The sequence below is a fragment of the Ooceraea biroi genome, chromosome 1 (genome assembly GCF_003672135.1).
Source record: "Ooceraea biroi isolate clonal line C1 chromosome 1, Obir_v5.4, whole genome shotgun sequence".
Lineage (NCBI taxonomy): Eukaryota > Metazoa > Arthropoda > Insecta > Hymenoptera > Formicidae > Ooceraea > Ooceraea biroi.
Window position 1 is genome coordinate 3,959,542 of NC_039506.1, and position 14,715 is coordinate 3,974,256.

General features: G+C 34.6%; 1 protein-coding gene across 1 annotated transcript; it reads right to left on the minus strand.

The window, feature by feature from the left end:
- Positions 1-8,090: 8,090 nt before the first annotated feature.
- On the minus strand, positions 8,091-14,711 carry LOC105286871. Its single transcript, XM_020034143.2, has 3 exons — positions 14,628-14,711; positions 10,210-10,301; positions 8,091-9,814 (listed from the first exon to the last, which is right to left on the minus strand). The coding sequence occupies exons 1-3, from the start codon at positions 14,709-14,711 to the stop codon at positions 8,410-8,412; spliced, it is 1,581 nt and encodes a 526-aa protein (XP_019889702.2). The 3' UTR covers positions 8,091-8,409.
- Between the last annotated feature and the right edge of the window lie 4 nt (positions 14,712-14,715).

Genomic DNA, 14,715 nt, shown 5'->3' on the forward strand with positions numbered 1-14,715 from the left:
ATACTGTCTGATATATCGCTAGTTAAGGTTTTTACTTATTCCTTTACTTATTTTTACATTTCTTCTTTTCTTTTATCTATTCTGTTTTCTCCTACTTCCGTTTTCTGCTCGTTGTTCTTTTACGATGCCTATGCGTCATTTATCTGAGACAGATTGTGCTCGTATTGTGTATCCTACAGGAGAATCACAGTCAACGGTACGTTGCCAACCAGTTTGGAGTAAGTCCGTCCGTCATTAATCGGATTTATTCCCGGTTTCGAGAGACTGGCTCATACCACAGACGGCCGGGTCAAGGCCGTTCTCGTGAAACAAGCGCTCGGGAAGATTGAATGATCGTCCGGCAAGTTACACAGAATCGCTTTGTATGCGCACGTAGAATTGCCGGCGATATTAATTATGGTCGACAGCATCCGATCTCGGCTTCAACGATAAGAAATCGTTTGAGAGAAGGGGGATTGCACGCTCGTCGACCAGTGCAAGTTCCATACCTTACTCATCGTCATCGTCGCCTACGATTACATTATGCTCATTCTTTAGTCAGTAGGCGACCTAGGCAATGGAATTCTGTACTGTTTACGGATGAGTCTAGATTTTGCCTTTTTGGCAATGATAGACGAGCCCGGGTTTGGCGACATCAAGGAGAACGCTATTCCGAAAACTGCAACAGACCGGTTCGAGCTTTTCATGGTGGTTCTGTAATGGTATGGGCAGGAATATCTCGATTTTCACGAACACCTCTTGTAATTATCCCTCCACCAGGATTAACTTCTAGACGATATGTTCATGAAATACTAGAGCCATATGTTCTACCAATTAGAAATCGAATTGGTCAACAGTTTCGCCTAGTGCATGACAACGCACGACCGCACACTGCTCGTTACACCCAACAGTTTCTGAGAAACCATCAAATCGATACATTATTGCATCCGCCAATGAGTCTCGATTTGAATCCAATCGAGCATGTTTGGGATATGTTAGAGCGCCAAGTACGCGAAAACTATCCCAACATCGTCGATTTGGCTTCGCTAGTCACAGTTCTTTGCCGAACTTGGCAGCGAATCCCTCAAAGAGCAATACGTCGTTGCATCAATATGCGAAATCGATTGCGAGCAGTCATTTTGAATAGAGGTGGAAATACACGTTATTAAATTCTTTTTAGCGTTAATCACTCCATCTTGCATTAATCACTAATACACTCCACATAATACATACGCACACACCGCACGCACGCACACACACACACACACACACACACACACGCGCGCGCGCACACAAAACGAAGCGTAAATCCGACCGTGCGACCTCCACGTGGTACGCTTTGGATAAAGCTAACGCCGGCGGTCACAAATTTTTTCAACTTTTGGTAGAAAAGTGTGTACTTTGTTATTGCTGACTTAATAAAGATTAATATGGTGCGCTAGAAATCAATTTTTTAACATTAATTAACATTATTTTCCATTTTATCTTACTGAAATTTAGCAATTTCTTAGTTTTGTCCCATAAAACCACAGTGGCCACCATGAAAAAAATCTTATAGCTATTCGGCAAATGTTTGTCAAATTCATGGTATTGAAAAGTATAAAAAAATGTGAAGAACAAATTTTTTTTGTCATTCTGTACGATTGTTTTTAAGGTCAAAATAACAAAGTGAAAAATCATTCATTTTTACGTTATATTCATCCATTTTCAGCATGGTTACATGTTTTCGAAAAAATTTGGGCAAGTATACCGTTCAATAGAGCAAAGTTTCAGCTTTAAGAATTCGTTTTTTAAATTGCTGTGCGATGATTTTTACCGGAGTTATGAGCAATCAAAGTAAACAATGCCAATTTTTATTTAATCGGCGATAACTCACTGAGTTATCGCCGATTAAATAGTAACAAAAACTCGTAGAAAAATTTAAAAAAAGCGTTTTGTAGGGAAAACTTCAATCTTTTACAATACAAAGGTGAGAATTTTCGCAGATTTTTTTTTGATACGTGACAGACCTTCAAAGTGAAAAGAAAATTTCTTACTTTGTCCAGTTCGCAGTTTTTTGTATGTAAAAATTACCAAACGTCACAGAAATTTAAACTCATGGCAACCGTTCGAAAGTAGAAGTTTCAAGCTTTAAAATCCTTTTTTTAAATTTAAATTTCGTTCATTTTTAACAAAGTTACAGCTGCTTGAAGTTTGCCTATTTTTTAAGAAAAGTTTGGTGTTCCTCTAATTTTTGTAAGTAGTGTAGAAATTGTGAAAAAAATCTTCATGCATCAGTGCACAGAAATTGGGAATTGCTGATAAATATATTTTCCATAGAACTATGATCCTAAACATACAGTAAATTATAATATGAATCAATAGCTTTTGTATAATGTTCTCAAAAAACTTTTAATTAATTATACCTCCTCAATCACCGGACCTCGATCCTCCAAATCCTATCAAATATTTATGGAAAATTTTTGGAGAGCATGCTATTACAAAAAGATAGATTTCTAATCGAAAAGTTTTACAAATGTCTTTCTAAGAAAAATAGGACTTTATCTCATCAACTGTCATGCAAAAGTATAATTTAGTACAATAAATCATCGAAAAAAATTCCAAGCTGTGATTAGTGCTAATGGATATCTCACAAAGTATTAGTAAGTTGTTTGAATTATAAGAGGAGTGTTCGAATATTTTCTGCGCACTGAATTAATATAAGTTTTCGGTTTTGTTGATTACAAGGATATGTTTTAATTATTACATTCTTTTTGTTATAATACTATTAAGAAATATATCATGTATTGCATTCGATTAACAAATTGTTAACTAAAAGTTCATTTTAAAAAATTTTTTCAAAAAATCTTCCCTATACGAATACTTTTTGTACTCACTGTATATGTGTAGAATATACATTTCGTTGAAAGAGAAGAGAACAGTTTAGCAAAAGAGAGAGAGAGGAAAGCGATATATTGTTAAGAGATGTCTCTGACGATATACTGTATGGATTAGAAAAAAGTAAACAGAGAAATATCTATACTAAAATTTCTATACTAAATATCTATACTATATAATAAATATAGCTATACTAAAATTTCATATGATTTATATGAAATAACACAATTTAAAGTTAAATATAGTGCAGTATTCTGTTCACTGTATGAAATTTGTAATTTAAAATGGTTGGAAATATTCTATTGTGTTGTAAAGTAATTGTTATCATGGTAAGTTGTTGCTTATACATTTTACATATGAATGATCTATATTTATATAGAAAGATGTAAAAAAGATTCTTCGGCTGAAATAATTTGTACAAATATATCTTATATATGTATAATTATTTTATAATAGTTTGATTTAATATAAATATATAATACTTTGGATAATAAAATCGAAATAAAGTAAATTGTAATGAATTAATTATAAGAGCAAATAAGCAATAAGTACAAATGAGTACATATATTTCTCTGTGCTTTATGCACTTAGAAAATTACCATATGCAGGATTACATGCATATAACATTGACATTGATATTACGGCATACCTGAACACGTAAAATTTCAGCTCTGTCATTAATCATCTTTACCCGTTTATCATTTAAAATTTATTATAATCTCGACATTATCGCATTACGATTTTTATCTTTAAATGTTTTATAGAATCTATCTTAAGGTGATCCTGGAGTGGCCAGTGAACTCCGTCGCGGCGTCTGTATTACCGGCGAAATCGGTGATTTTCCTGCATTTTTCAAGAAATATATCTTTTTATTGAATTCACAGAATGAAAAATCCTTTTCCACGATGAAAGTACACACAATAATGTAGTGTGGAAAATAGGACTTAACTTTCCACACTACATTATTGTGTGTACTTTCATCGTGGAAAAGGATTTTTCATTCTGTGAATTCAATAAAAAGATATATTTCTTGAAAAATGCAGGAAAATCACCGATTCCGCCGGTAATACAGACGACTCCAGAATCGCCTTAAATAAAGATGTTTCTTCCCATACAGCATGAAAACATTTCAGAAATATTTCAGAAGTATTTCATCTGACAGATGAAAGCATCTCATAAATATTGCAAAATGTTTCTGCAACAGTTACGAGACAACTCCGGAATAGCAAAATGTCCGCGACACTTGCATTCAAAACCTTATAGAAAGGTTGCTGAAAGGTATAGATCAATCTGCAACCTTTCTGAAATATTGCCGAAAGATTATTAAAATAGCTGAAATCTTTTTGATATATTACTAAAGGTTAATTGAAATAATTTTGAAACTTTCCTATGATGTTGCACACAAATTACAAAGCTCTTATTAAAATAAATTGAAAATACTTCAGAAATTATATTTAAATTTATTATACGAGTATTCAGAAGATTGCAAATACTAAAAAGTTATAATAAAAATTATATATAAAATGTATTTATTATTTTTATTGTACGTTTTTATTTAATATTTGCAATCTAATTAATATAATAAATATGATTTCTGAAATATGCTTAATGAAAAAAATACATAATATATATAAGATGTATATAGATATGCATATATATCTATATATATAAGATATATAGATATACACATACATAGCTAAACCAAGTATTCACCAAGTTTCCCTTTAAAAAGCGTAAATTGTTGGCACATTAACAAAGAGCCATTCTTATATTATATATTTTCCTTTTTCTTCCTCCAAATAGTTGATTAAAAGGAAAGAATTATATAGATATATAATTCTCTGTTCAACCAACACTTATATTTGAAAGAAAAAAAGGATACGTGAAGATAATGCATTTTTTTGTCAACTGGTTAGCTTCACTAAAGATCGAATACTTGGTCTAGGTATATATACAGGGTGGGGCAATAACTATTACCACCTTAAATATCTTCGAATTTATAAGGTCCAGAGGAAAATTTATGTAATCAAAATTATACGCTACGAAGGGGGCTAACATATGGCGATAATAATTTTTGTCCTGGTGGAGGCGCTTCGAAGATATCAAGGTCACCTTCATTTTTTTAATAGGTTCGGTATGTTTTTTTCCATAATTTTATAGACGAGCTTAAAACAAGTACGGAACTCACGACACAAAATTATTGAACAAGATTAAATGTAAATGAAAACGATAAAAAATACATTTTTATATTAAATGAAATTTACGTTTAAAAGATGTACGAAATGACGCTTTATTAGTATGTTTTGTCGGAATGTTTTGATTTTGACATTTCTGATAAATGAGGATCAACTTGTTCTTCAAACGGATACATCGATGAAAATAAATAGTGACGTAAACTTATTTCAATGAAAACAAAGACCCTTTGAAGGCCATCTTAATAAGTTCACAGGATAAGATAAACATAAAAAGTAGTATCGATAGATAAGTCAATCGTGCAAGATGTATTCATTTGAAGAACAAGTCGACATGATGGAGAATGATCTCATTTATGGAGAATGTCAAAAAAATTCAGTGAGAGCGCAAAATTTATACGCTGAACGATATCCTAATCGCACTCAGCCTTCGCGTCGAACATTTAAAAATGTGTGTGATAAACTTAGACAAACCGGTAGCTTAAATACACGTAAAAGTGAGCGTGAAAAGCGAAAAACTAATGAAGGGAATGAAATTAGAGTTCTCACAATGGTGGCTCAAAATCCGCACATTAGTTCACGACAAATTGAACGAGAATCTGGTATTAATCGGAGGAGCGTACTCCGCATCTTGCATCATTAACAAATTCCATCCATATCACCTCAGCCTTCACCAAGCATTACATGGAATGGACTTTGTAAATCGTGTTAAATTTTGCCAATGGGCTCAACAACAGATTCGAATCAATGACTCATTTTTTGATACAGTGTTATTTACTGATGAGGCAACATTTACTAATCACGGGAATGTTAATTTACATAATATGCATTTCTGGGCAGTGGAAAATCCTCATTGGCTGCGGCAGATTGAACACCAGAGACAATGGTCTTTGAATGTATGGTGTGGTATCATAGATAACAAAATTATTGGTCCTTATTTTATCGACGGACATCTAAATGGCAACAACTACGCCAATTTTCTTAAGCATAACTTGGTTCATTTATTAGAAGACCTGCCTTTAATCACACGACGAACAATGTGGTACCAGCATGATGGATGCCCTGCTCATTTTTCATTAGTTGCGAGAAATAAACTTAATGAAAAATTTGCAACTCGCTGGATTGGACATGGAGGTCCTGTAGGGTGACCAGCTCGTTCACCAGACTTGACACCGCTAGATTTCTTTTTATGGGGAACCCTAAAAGACATGGTCTACAAAGAAGAACCAACTACACCTCAAATCATGCGACAACGGATCATTGAAGCCCGTGCGTCAATAGCTCCCGACGTTATTAGAAGAGTAAGCCAATCAGTGATCAGAAGAATCCAGTGTTGTATTGATAGTAATGGCCATCACTTCGAACACCTTTTATAAACATTAATAATAAAATAAGAGATAAAACGTCACGTAATAAAATAACATAGTTTCATTAAAAAAAATGTATTTTTTATCGTTTTCATTTACATTTAATCTTGTTCAATAATTTTGTGTCATGAGTTCCGTACTTGTTTTAAGCTCCTCTATGAAATTGTGGAAAAAAAACATACCGAACCCATTAAAAAAAATGAAGGTGACCTTGATATCTTCGAAGCGCCTCCACCAGGACAAAAATTATTATCGCCATATGTTAGCCCCCTTCGTAGCGTATAATTTTGATTACATAAATTTTTCTCTGGACCTTATAAATTCGAAGATATTTAAGGTGGTAATAGTTATTGCCCCACCCTGTATATATAATTTTACTTTTTACAATATTCACATTTTTTCCAATTTATTGCATGTGGTAGGTTTTAGAAACATTTCTGTTGCAACATTTCATATGACATATTGCGGAATCCTTTCAGAAATGTTGCATATGAAATGTGAAATCTTGAAATGATTTTAAAACCTTCCTGAAAGCTTTCTGTATTAATCGGTGCTGTATGGGTTGCATACTTATATCATATCAGAAAAACGAACGTATCATGATTTCTCCGATATTTTTCTTTCGTTTGATTGCTAAATGATTGGAGAAGAATCCACTCTTCCGTAGTTGGTGTCAGTGAAATCTCGTTGTCATCGTCATCAATCGAATAGAGTCGTGCAATATGCGCGGCTTACCAAGACGGCCAACACAGGCATGCCATGGATTAATTTATGCCGCTGTGTGGGTGCATGGCACTTTCTCCATCGAGGTCGTCTACATGCTGATCGCTTGTCTTTTTGTACTTTCTCCAATTTCACAGGGATACGTGCGTGCACGTATTCGCGTTGCATCATCTTTGCCAAAAGTTCAGGGCGATAATGATTACTTTGAAATTGACCATTTGAACTATTTCTTTCTCTTAATCAAAATGACTGTTTTTAAGAAAATATTTTTCATCAATCCTTTTTCACAGAAATCGTGCTGGACACAAACTGCTGTTTTCGTATGCAAATATTAGATAATAGGCAATTTTTTATGTATTGTTTATAAATTATTTATATTTTATGTAATTGTTCAGGAGTTCTCAATTTAATTGATGTCGCGGGCGCATTCGAGACTGGAAAAAAGTTAGAGGGCCATGTTCAAAAAGAAGTCCGAGCGAGAATAATGGACAGAAAGTCATATGTTTTTAGCTATTTGAGAAATTTATCTTTTCAAAAAATAAAATAAATATATTTATAATTATCTAAATTGTAATATTTTTCATTTTTGTTTCGAATATTTAATAAATTGTCGCGGGCGCATGCAAATAGCTCTGCGGACACATTTGTGCCCGCGGGCACACAGTTGGGAATCCCTGTATTAGAATATATGTATAAAACGTAGATAGTTAACTTTTTTCCGCCCAAAAAAATGTACATAAAATTTAAAATCAAGAAATGTACGTCATTGAATATATATCAAAGTTAATTCATTATGCATACGAATTGTTATAATACGATACATAACTTCATCTCAAGGCCCATAAACAAATTAGTCGAAATCTTAATTTATAATTTTTGCACAGACTAAGGCATGAATTATAAAAGTAATATATATCAAGGTTATAAAGATAAAATAATAACAGTCAAAAGATTAACAAAATATTTGTAAACTTTATTGGTAACAGTATTAGTTAACAATCAGAAGAGACAAACTCGTATAAAAAGAAGAAAACAATAGAAAAAAAAACAAAAATTATAACGTGTAAGAATCATAAGGGTGCATCCCAAGGGATAGGGAGCAAGTCAGTCGAGTAACTTCGGGTAACTTAAGCTTTACACGACCTATCTTAATCCTAAAACGTAATATATACAGTGGATTATGTTACAGTATTCTCCTATGGAGAGGTTTGTACAAGCATTTTGAGAGATTATAATGCCTTTTATACGAAGAGCTAACTCCATGGCGGCTCCTAGCGGCTGGGAAACATAAAGTTGGCTTGACCTTGGTTTTGATTAGCGGGTGGTGGTAGTAAATCTTGCGCAACAGTCGGCGACGGTGACTGCACAAAAGATCTATCCCACTTGACTTGGTTATTTTCAGTTGAATGTTGTTGCTGTACCTGCGTCTTCTGCAGAGCGTTCTCTGGATTATTGGACGCAGGTTGTGCTGCGTTCTGAGTCTGCGTGTCTTTACGATCCCAGCCATGATGATGATGGTGATCCTCGCTTGGGAACCATTCAGATATCCAGACTGGTTTCCAAATTTTCTTCCATGCCGGTACCCAGATCTGCTTCCAAGCGGGTACCCAGATCTGCTTCCATGCCTCTTTCCAAGCGAGTTTCTTGTCAGGAATCCACTCCAACTTCTTGTGAGCTTTCCAGACTTGTTTCCAAGCCTCCTTCCATTCAAGTTTCTTATCAGGTACCCAGATCAGTTTCTTAGATGGCTTCCAGATTTGTTTCCACTCTTCCTTCCAAACCAATTTCTTATCTTCTACCCAGATTTGTTTCTTTGCTGGTTTCCAAATTTGTTTCCAAGCCTCCTTCCACTCGAGCTTTTTGTCCGGTATCCAAATCTGCTTTTTCGCTGGCTTCCAGTATTTCTTCCATACTGGCTTCCAGATTAACTTTTTCTTCCAGAGATCGTGACTGGTATATTGCCATCCATGATGATCGGTACCGTGAAAATGCTCACCTGGTATACCGATCTTTACCCACTCGGGGATCCAGAGCTTCTTCCAAGCAGGTACTTGAATTTCTTTCCACGCTGGTACCTGAATCTCTCTCCAAACCGGCTTCCAAATCTTTTTCCACGCGGGCACTTGAATCTCTTTCCAAGCGGGCACTTGGATTGGTTGCCAAATCGGTTTCCAGATTTTCTTCCAGGCTGGTACTTGTATGTCCTTCCATACTGGCACTTGAATTTCTTTCCACACTGGCTTCCAAATTTTTTTCCAAGCGGGTACTTGAATTTCTTTCCATATCGCTTTTTGTGTCGGCACCCAAATAGGTTTCCAAATTTTTTTCCACGCAGGCTTCCAAATTTGTTTTTGGGCCGGTTTCCAAATTTTTTTCCAACCCGGCTTCCAAATTAGTTTTTTCTTCCAATAACCCTCGTCATGATGGTCGTGATGATGGTCGTCATGATGATCCTGATAACCGCCATGATGCGCATCGATTCCTCCGCCGATATCACCGCCACTTAAACCATCACCAATATCACCGCCACCCAAATGACCTCCTAGATCACCACCACCTGTGTGAAAGTGATTGCCGATATCTCCACCGTCAAAATGACCACCTACGTCACCCCCAAAACCGCCATAACCGCCACCAGAGTCATCTCCCCATCGTTTTTGCGCTTCTGTACCATATCTATAACATCGATTAAATATACATAGAATTATAATAAAAAATTATTATAAAAAAGTCCAATTTTTGAAATAATTATTTAAATCTTTTGTTTTGCACGTATACCAGTGAAAATTCTTTTTCTTAAAATTATCAACTAATTAGATAAGAATATATTATAGATTTCTAGTTTATTTCTATATTAATTAAAATAAAAATATTGAAAATATTGTAGTAAAATATAAGCTATATAGTAAAATATAAGATATAAGATATATAATATACATAAAAAAGTAAAAAAAGAGATAAATTTGGAAGTATATTTATCGCTAAGCATCTTGCAGTTTATGCGCGCAAATTAAATTTTTATATATTAAAAGAGACTTATTAAATTCTTTATTAAAGAAAAATGTACGTACGGAATTTGTTGCTGTAAATGCTGCTGTAGTTGCGTTTGATTTACAGCTTTGCTCGCCACAAGAGCGGTCTGCAGTAGTAGCACTAGTGCAGCCTATAAATAATACAATAATTAAAAATTTACTCTTAATAAAATAAATCTTGAAAAAATCTATGTATGTAAAAATCAGGACAAAAAACTAAAAATTAAAAAAAGAACTAACATAGACTTTATAAAAAATTAGTAGCGGTTGATAATTAATCAATGTTATTAGTAACAATAACTAGTAATTAATAATAAAAAACTTATATTGATTAAAATAGTATAATCATTGTTATGTAACAATAAACTTTCATAAATAAAACTTGAAAGTTTTGATATATAGATATTGATAGATGTGCGTAAGGAAATATCCAATACCTCCCCCCAAATTCTAATTTTTAAATTCAAAATATGAAACAAGTATAAATATAATTATTTCTAAATCTAAGAAAGAGAGAAAACCAGAAGAAAAAAAAAGAAAAAACTATAAATTCATAGAATGTATACTATATAGCCAAGTAGTATATAAAATTATGAATCTCCACGCAAATGGTAAATTCAGATGTTCATTACCACTATATCGGCGCATGTTTACGGCAGATTTCTCTTTACTAAACCGCGTTGTAACGGTACTTATAATGATACGAAACGATATATTGTAGCGCGGTTAAATTAAGCTAATGAAGTAACACGGAATTAATAACATCCGGAATATACTCGAAACGGTAACAGTTTTGCCTCGCCCAAGCACCGTGCTCGTTCAGTTCGGAAAACGGCAGGTACATGATTTCAGCAAGGAATCATGATTGAGAAAGAGCATCTCTCTCGTTCGTGACCGTGAATCAATCAATCTAACACACTCAATTTAATCCACGCAACGCGCAAGATGGACAGCAACCCCGGTGGTACACCGTGCTCGCGCGACGACGACGACGACGACGACGATGGTGTCGACAGTAATCAATATAATCAATAGAAAAAAAAATGAAACGGAACAGAACTGACCGCGCATCCCGGGCGAATCCTCATATTTGTGCCGCAGTGCCGCCCGTTGGGCTCGGGCCGCGTACTCTTGTTCCCGGACGCAGGAAAACGTAGTTTACTTCGTCCAATCACCGGAACGCCGTAGTTATATAGGCGCGTATCCTCCCCCGAGGGTATCGTTTCTCAGGAACTTCGCGGTCAGGAACGATAGCTCGTCGGCGGTGGTGGCGGGCCGTCGCCGACGGAGAGGTGGAAATCGGGCAGTTCCTGGGGGGGAAGGTGGTGGCAGTGACATTGCCGATTTGGGTCCGGACCTCCTGCGAACAGGCCCTCTCCTTCCGTTTCTTCAGCCTCTCCCCTTCTTCCTCTTCCTCCACTTCCGACCCCCGGTGAGCCCGGGTCTCCGCGGGAGCCGGCCGTATCATCGTTCGGTGAAAGTGATCAAGAGCACGATCCGGTTGAGCGAGTAGAACAGCTTCGACCTCCAGTTATTCACGTGCGTATGTTTCAACGGTGAAGTTCAAGCCTGCAAGGTTAGGCGGCAAGGTTATACATCTGTATTTTAGACTATACCGAAGGGAGGAAGAACAATAGACATGTTTGTTCGGTGAAGAATGCTCGATGTCTTCTTCTAGACTCTTGAAGCAATAATAGGTACTTCTCATTGTTTGGAACCCATTCGAATTGTTAGTCTTATAAAGATGAATGGTACAAGTACAGTTCCTTGAAATTTATTGCTCAGCAGCTGATTAAGGAATCTAGAAAGTCAGCCAAATTTAAAGTTTTCTTCTCTATCTTAATCCTATTCTTTAATTCTGTTCCGGTTCCACTGCGGTACCCCGTTCTGCTCTATTTTCTCTTAAATCTTTATAAATGTGTGGTACTACGTCTACAAAGATATTCTCAATTAATTCTTCTGGATACTAAATGTTTTTTATAATATTTAAGTTTTTACAAATTTTGCGACTTGCGAAAATAATAATAATTGATTAAAGAATGTAGAAGAAATTTAAAGATTCCAATACACACTTGTTATTTGTATAATTCAATATTTTTAACATTTGCACGTTAATTGTTAATTGTAGTAATAATAGCTTAAAATAAGACACATTATTTGATTAACATATGGTATGGCAAGATTCATGGATAATCTTCAAGTTTCCGCTAGACTTGATCGCTCTGTTTTACGCAAAATTTACGACTGTGCGATTTTTTTGCAATGATGTTCTCGGCATCATGAGAGAAAGTGCACTCAGAATGGTATACCATATACCGATGTGCAAATGCTTTTCCGTTTTTTATCGTGAAGACAATAAACAAGCAGGAAAACTAGGTGCATTCTTGTGAAATTCTTCGGTGATACTTTCAGTGAATGCGCTTGCACTCTCGTTTGCAAGAAAATATATCGAGGGTAACAGGAAGGAGCTTTCAAAAGCAACGTCGGAAATCTGAAGGTGCAGTGATTTGTATAATGATTAGCGATGGATGTTAAACCGCGTTAAGTGCGTATATTCGTTTAACACGTCGTGTCAGACAGGATAGATTCGCGGATGAAAGTGAATTCTCTTGCTCGCATCGTACGCTAGAGAGTTGTGCGTCTCCCATGAAACTCAGCTCGAGACGCATGTTCTCGCTATTCCGGTTCACAGTAAATCACTCATGGTTACTTGCGACTGCTCCAGATTTTCGACTCGCAACACGAAAGCAATCCGGATACGCCAGAAGCGTTTAATCGTACTACCTAGGATATTCGTTTTTAGTTAGTAATACATATATACATACGTGTGTGTTTAATTGGATATAGTTATATACAAAAAAAGAAATTTATTAATATTAAACTAATATTATCTTATTCTAAACATAAAGGTTTTGTTTTTTAATATAATATGTATTTTTTATTGTTTTTAATATCTTGGCATTTTACTTGTTGTACGGGTACTTCAATAGAATGTTCTGAGAGATCTGTATCTCAAAGCTCGAAACATTTAGAAAGCAAAACCGTACATATCAGTCGAAATGTTGAACAGGATGAGTGTAAATGAGAATTTCTACTGGCCCCAATCTTCTATTTACAGTCGCGCCTTAGGATTTTTCAAATATTACTTTGAAGACAAAAGACAGTTTAGATTCATCCTGAGGTGAGTCTCGGCAAAAGTCTTACGACATGACGTCCCATTAGATATTGTTATGTAACGTAGAACAACTTAAAAGTTGTCAGTTACGAATATTTCAGTAAAAGTCATTTGACATCTAAAATAATAAGAAATAATTTCATTTATAATTATTTACATCCATATTCTTTGATCTCAAAATATTTTTAAATTCAAGTTGATATATGAAAATTTCTCTCTCTAAAATACAAATTATGAATTATGATTATATTATTAGGTTACAACATACATTAAAAAACCAAGATAAACATATGTTACAAATAATAATATTATATATAAAAATAAATGTAAATTATCTTTTGAATCTATTATTTATATATCAATAATATATAATAATAGCTATAATGCTTGCAAAAGATTAAAGTTATGAAAAGACTGAATTCTGGATAGCGACGTGACAAAAAGCGATCTGGGCATCTATCACGTAACTTTTCCCCTAGGATGGAAAATGAAAAATGAAAATTTCCTGCATCTCAGCAGCAAAGTTCACGCGAAATTTTCATTTTTCATTTTCCATTCTAGGGGAAAAGTTACGTGATAGATGCCCTGTATCTGTAACTGTAACTTCGCGGGTGAAAAGTCATGTTGCGATAGTTCTAAAACTACGAATGAAGTCGAGAATTCGTAATGTCGTTGCGTCCTAACTTGCGCTAACTATAAAAAGATATGTTACATAATTCTTCAGTCGGACGGTCAAATTCGTCTTCACTCATTGTTAATTAAAATGTTGAGCATGATTCTGTCGATTGTACTAAGGCATTGCTAATCTGTCGCGTATTAATTTCTCTTTCAGTTAGCTCTCTTACATTTTAATATAGTAATCTATACTCTCTTTCGTATATTTAATTTTAATATCGTAGTTAGAAATAAAAAATTAATTAATTTCAATACAAATGTATGCAATTATAAACATACTTAAAAGATAATAGAACATATTTGATAACCTATTTTTATTAATATTACTTTGTATGTGTATTTGTTATTATTGTTAATATTAAACTAATATAAAGTCATAAACTATAATATCAAAATTTTACAATCTTTACACTTTGAACACTTGTAAACTAAAACCATTATAAAGTACTTTCACTATAAGGTAATCTGCAATAAAGTTTTTCTGTTTATGTTATATAACAATCATTAATCTCACTTATTTAAGCATCTGGGAAGCCCGATCTGAGAAAGAGGATGTGAAATACAAAGATTAGACTATTCGTACAAAAGTGCAGAGTCCGGCTCTTACATCACATATAGTCGGCCATTTAGCACTTTCACCAAACTCTCTTACGCCTACATTGAAACGACCGGATGTTGGATTCGTATTCATCTTT

Bases quoted from the DNA above. Each gene is read 5' to 3' on its own strand.
- LOC105286871 (XM_020034143.2), bottom strand. From the start codon at position 14,711: ATGAATACGAATCCAACATCCGGTCGTTTCAATGTAGGCGTAAGAGAG. The intron at 10,302-14,627 runs GTAAGAGCCGGA...TATTATTTATAG, and splicing joins AATGGCCGACTATATGTGAT to GCTGCACTAGTGCTACTACT. The intron at 9,815-10,209 runs GTACGTACATTT...TCGATGTTATAG, and splicing joins CATTTACAGCAACAAATTCC to ATATGGTACAGAAGCGCAAA.